Raw genomic sequence first — 6,000 nt, 5'->3', positions numbered from 1 at the left:
ACAGCAAAAATGACCCAATGTGTGTTCACTACCCATTACTCATAATGGTGCACTAACTTGGATGGGTTAAATGCAGAGGACAAATTCTGAGTATCCATTACCATACTTGGGCTTCACATATCACTAAAACAAAAATAAGGAAAAAACTGTAGCCTATTTGTTTGTAATGAATCACTGAAGGCCTAGGCTATTTGTAGCAATGACTTTTAAGTCAGCTGTTTATTAATAGAAAACTCTTAAAATAACTCTGATTATATGATCTCTGCTTTTATTTACATTCACATGGATAATCATATGAATTTTCAGACTTAAATTGAAACGCATTCTGACACCCATGCTATTTGTGCATGCGTCTTCCAACACCATGGTCTGCGTTTCCCAAAAGCATCATAAGCCTGAATAGATCGTAGAACCATTGCTGCCAATGACATTGTCACCAAGTTTAGCTCACAAAGATTTTGAGAAACGCAGCCCTGTTCAGTTCCCATCTCGCTCGAACTCAAATCATCCAAATTTAGGAGAAGCTTGACTGACTTCCCTAATACAGATAACCAGTGAATTTGAATGACCGTTTGATTTCATTTATCATATATGGTAAAGCTGAACATTGTTATTCCTGAAATGTTTGGAGGCTCTAGTTGGAGCATTTAACCTGTGCCCCAGCTGAGACAATTTTTATTGAAAATAATCCATTCTTTATACTGCACTCAGGGTGAGAATTAAGAAAGGCTAGGAGGGATCTAACCCGCCCTATGAAAAGAGTAGGGCCTAAACTACATGGTCTAACTTTTCAACACGTCTGTTTAATGTCAATATAATCCCACTCCAAAAGGGGTGGGGTGGTTGTATTCTTGCATAGCCTATAGGACTACATATTGTAGATTTATATTCTTCCAAAATATAAGTAGGCCTAATATAAATATATAAGTAATATAAGTAATAAATAACAAAGTAAGCTCGCAAGCTAAATTACAATTTTGTCATATTTTTGTCATATAGCAGAGTTATCTGGTGCCATGTAAACGTTCGCAAATAGAATAACTTTCTCCTGTTGGGTTTACATTTGGCAACGGTAGACCTCTCGTGTGCTTTTCATTGTATGAGTATCAGTAACATCGACAACTGTTATTGTTGTTTCTTTTCTTTTCCTTTCTTTAAAAAAAATATAAAATTTGCATATGTAAATATAAATATAGCTTTGCATAGGTCTATTGCGACAGTATTTTTTTTGAAAACACTGGATATAGTAGCCTATATGTCATAAAAATATATGCTTATAAAATGAATGCGCTGTAAAAAAAAAAAAAAAGAAAAGAAAAGAAAAAAAGTTACTTGCTTGCTTGTTACATCACAATTATTATTAATATATAGATATAAAGATAAAATGATTAATAAATACAGTAGGCCTAAATAATGCAAAAAAAACCTTTTTGGTTTATGGGTTTGGGTCTGTAGTAATTACAATTTAAAAGTGCTCTAAGCGATATCACTCGTTTTTAGACCAAAACATTTTTTGTCACATACAGCAAACATCTCCTCACTATCCGCTAGCTGCCTGTCCCCTGAACACACTGTAAAAAAATGCGGTCTCTGTAGTCGCCACAAGCTCCAAAAACGGCAATAAAAACAAACTGGTGCAGCCTGGACCACGAATCATAATAAACATGCTCCAGCCAATAACCGACAAGAATGATTTTAAATGCGCGTTCATGACTGTTTCAGGAAGCACGGAGGGGAGGGGGAGGAGGAGGAGGAGGGAGGGTCTAGCTAGTCTCTGTTTTGTTTGACAACACTTCAAACGTCAACAGGAAGTTACTCCACCCAGGATCACTTAGAGCACCTTTAATAAAAGCAATATTTTATAGTAATTTTATGGTATAGGCTGTGTATTGAGTAAATTGAATCAATTTCACACCTGACCTAGGCTAATTTACGAGTTCACACTTACAAATAATCAGATAGAATGAAACATGCATATTGAACCATAGAACCCCCCCCACCCCACCCCATCTCTGGTTAGCATAGGAGAAGGGATGGTGGAGTGATGCTGAAAACTGTGGAGGAATGTAGGTGAGTCTGCTATATAGGCCTATCTCTTGCTGATTGGTTAAGCAATTTGAACACGTTCCTCCCGAACTTTGTTATTAGAACATCAATAGAACATGATACAAATGCGAAGACCTCGTGCAAAATTTGTTTAATTAGCTGATGAATAACCATAAATTATCAGGTTTGTAGTCGGGTAGGGTTTGCTTTTAATAAGAACCTCATCTGAATTTGTTCATTGGTTAATGTACAGTAGTTAATCAGAAGAACAGCATTCAAATGCGTAAACCAAACTAAAGGAAGTCATTAACTTTGGCTGCTATATAAAATAAAAAGGTAGCAATCGAAAACTTTTGTTATCAGACAATTAAATTCATTAATAAAACCAAATTTAATTTCTCAATGCACAGATGTTTTATAAATTTATAGTTGTAATTTGTAAGTCTCGCTGAAATAACTACAAAAAAGCAATATGTTTATCTTTCTATCTTAACTATAGTCTCTCTGCTCTATAGTTTTTTTTTTTAATAAATGAAATATACGCGACAATTATAGAGCAAAGGCATTAAATATTTACTAACTAAATTAGCCTACGAATTAAACCTCTATTCTGTTCAATTCTATTCCTCGTCTGCTCTGGTTTTATTGATAATCTACCAGTGGATGTCGTTGTTCTCTCGAGTGTCACTGCTGGAGATGAATGAGCTCAAAGCTCTGCGTAAAAGACGCGTCCGACTCTTTCTCAATAGAGCAGATACTGAGAGAGAGAGAGAGAGAGAGAGAGAGAGAGAGAGAGAGCGGGACAACGTGAGTGTCTCCTATCTCACTAGAGCTCAAACTAACGGGATCTTCTTATATCCTCTACATGCGCAGAGATTCAAGAACCACACAAGTGAAAGCGCGTGTCCATTACTCAAGGAAAAAGAGAGCAGTACGAACTTAGATTGCTTTGTGACTTTTCTGCTTTTGTTGAAGCGTTTGACGGAGGTACAGTGACCTGTGTGGACATTTCTTCAGCGATTTTCTTTAATTGCGAAAGTGTAGGCCAAATATTCTCGGATCTTCCGCAGTGGTTTAGATCAGGTATCCAGGAGTTTGCCCATGAGTTGGAGTCAGATTCACATTAGTTTGATATTTGGCACCGGTTTGATCGTGGTGTCATAGCGGCTGTGGATTGATCTCGCTCAGACTGTCAAGTGATTTCCCCCTGTTATATCTGCAAACAGTGAACGCATCTTCTCATTAGAACACGGCTGTGTTTCAGCTCAGGAGAGACTGGGGAAGGCGCGTGATGATGTTGAGGATCTCGGATGCTTTGGTCACTTTGGTGACTTTCTACTGTGTGGTCAGCGGGACTGTCGGCGGATACGGCATGAGCATGTTCGCCGCTCAGACCTCCCCACCGGATCCGTGTTACGACGAGAACGGTCACCCCAGAAGATGCATCCCCGATTTCGTGAACGCGGCGTTCGGGAAGGAAGTGCGCGCGTCCAGCACCTGCGGCAAAACACCGAGTCGGTACTGTGTGGTGACTGAGAAAGGGGATGAAAAGCACAGAAACTGCCACACGTGCGACGCGTCAGACCCAAAGAAATATCACCCACCTGCTTACTTAACCGACTTGAACAATCCTCATAATCTCACCTGCTGGCAGTCGGACAATTACATCCAGTATCCTCAAAACGTCACTTTAACATTGTCCCTGGGCAAGAAATTCGAAGTGACCTACGTGAGTTTGCAGTTCTGCTCACCCCGACCAGAGTCTATGGCTATCTTTAAATCAATGGACTACGGCAAGTCCTGGGTGCCTTTCCAGTATTACTCGACCCAGTGTAGAAAGATGTACAACAAGCCCAGCAAAGCCACGATCACTAAGCAAAACGAGCAAGAGGCCATCTGCACAGATTCTCACACCGACATGCACCCACTTTCTGGCGGGTTGATCGCGTTCAGCACCCTGGACGGACGACCCTCTGCGCATGACTTTGACAATTCACCCGTACTTCAGGACTGGGTGACTGCCACTGACATTAAGGTGACTTTCAGCCGACTGCACACTTTCGGAGACGAAAATGAGGATGACTCGGAACTGGCCAGAGATTCCTATTTTTACGCCGTGTCAGACCTGCAGGTCGGAGGCAGATGTAAGTGTAATGGACACGCGTCACGGTGCGTCAAAGACCGGGATGGAAACCTAGTGTGCGAGTGCAAGCACAATACAGCCGGACCAGAGTGTGACAGATGCAAACCGTTTCACTATGACCGACCCTGGCAGCGCGCAACCGCCAGAGAAGCCAACGAATGTGTCGGTAGGTCCAACTTTTTATTTCTGTGTCATCTCTGGAAAGCGCCTACGGCGTTTTCACCAAAGACATATCGTTGATCTTTCGTCGCACGTACAATTTGTTTGAGATAAGTTCGAAACCAGCCATGACTGCCAAGTGAAAAGTGCGGGTGTTTTCTTTTTAAATTCAAGCATTTCGCATCTAGTGAAGGGAGCTTTCAGGACCATTACAGGATAACAATATATAGGCGACAGATTTATGGAGAAAGCGCGATGATTTGGAGGAAGATTAAAAAAAAATCTCTATTTTTTAAAGACTTGAAATAATGGTAAATAAATAAGGTAGCTACTGTTGTCAGTCCTGAGTTAAACGAATAGAAATTATTACAGTCTACCATGATCTTATAGCCTCGGCATCAAACAGCTTGAGGTTTGAATAAATGTAGGAAAATAGAATGAATATCTGAATAATGAAAATTTAATGAATGTTCAACTTCATTTTAAGGTCGATTTTTATGTACTATTATATAAAAGTTTACACTAAAATAAAACATATGGGAGCTTTGGAAACTTCAGTTCGGCTAATATGTTTTCTGTACGGCTCATTAGGTCAAAAATGTGTTAAATATATTTTTTTTAAAAAAAGAAAGAAAAAAAGAAGTTTGTCATTTGTCCAACATAACTTGTAAGACGCGCGTTAATGTTTATTTTAGATAAACATTGGAACAAACGAGATATTTCTATACGGTTTAAATACAAATAATGTTTAAATAATATTCATAGTGTGTATTATTAGTTTATTATTAGTTATCAACACGCATAATGAAAAAAAAAAAATGATGAATAGGTGTCTTTAGAGACTGAAGCGAGAAAACAAACAGAGCATTTTGTCGTCTAAAGAGCAAAGTGATAACAGTCTGCCAACGAGCCGCCTCGTGTTGTGGCCTGTGCGCTCACTTTTATCACTGTCATTAAAATACATTTTCAGACATATCCAGTAAGAAATATTAGGCTTACTTTTTATTTATTAGGCTTAAATAAAAATGTTTAAGTTATATCACAAACAAAATACAGATAAAAGACTACAAACTATCGAATTAAGTTATATCAGCAGCGCCGGTTGTTAGATTCTCAACTATTTATTTACATATTATTATTATTATTCACTCTCAAAAAAAAAAAAGGTACAAAAGCTGTCACTGGGACGGGACACCTTTGTACCTAAATATTACTATCTCAAAAACATAAAAAAGTGCCAAAAGTTTTATAGTATAGTAAATTATAGTACCTAAATAGGCTACATATTAGAACTTTCTTAAGGGGTATACCGTTTTTTCGTGAGAGTGTTGTTATTGATATTTTATTAAGCATATTTGTAATACACATACTCACTGTATGATAAACTAGCTGAGGGAACATGAATATTTAGCTTATTGCTTACAGCAAAAATAAAGAAATGAAACCATAACATTTAATTTAATGAATGAAGAACATAATTTATAAACTAAATTAAAAGTCATAATTTGCACTGAATTGTCTGGCCACTCTTAAGCTGGCCTACACCAAGCTGAAGCACCGTTAAAGCAGTCTCATTATCAGCAGTCTGAAAGATAAGATAACTGGGTTATTAAAAATGCTTATGGGTCCAGCAGATGCATATAATACATTCC

General features: G+C 38.2%; 1 protein-coding gene across 2 annotated transcripts in view; it reads left to right on the top strand.

Moving 5' to 3' along the window:
* The first annotated feature begins 2,754 nt into the window (after positions 1–2,754).
* ntn1a (netrin 1a) overlaps positions 2,755–6,000 on the top strand; it is an 83,253-nt gene continuing 80,007 nt past the window's right edge. Inside the window, exon 1 of one of the 2 annotated variants that reach the window (XM_048199560.1) lies at positions 2,755–4,355. In XM_048199560.1, the coding sequence (XP_048055517.1) occupies positions 3,338–4,355 (1,018 nt within the window). In that variant the 5' untranslated portion in view covers positions 2,755–3,337. The remainder of the gene's footprint in view (positions 4,356–6,000) is intronic. The other variant, XM_048199559.1, reaches the window with a different exon arrangement.

The sequence above is a fragment of the Megalobrama amblycephala genome, linkage group LG8 (genome assembly GCF_018812025.1).
Source record: "Megalobrama amblycephala isolate DHTTF-2021 linkage group LG8, ASM1881202v1, whole genome shotgun sequence".
NCBI lineage: Eukaryota > Metazoa > Chordata > Actinopteri > Cypriniformes > Xenocyprididae > Megalobrama > Megalobrama amblycephala.
Note: the sequence above shows the minus strand (reverse complement) of the source record. Positions and strands in the feature narration are given on the sequence as shown.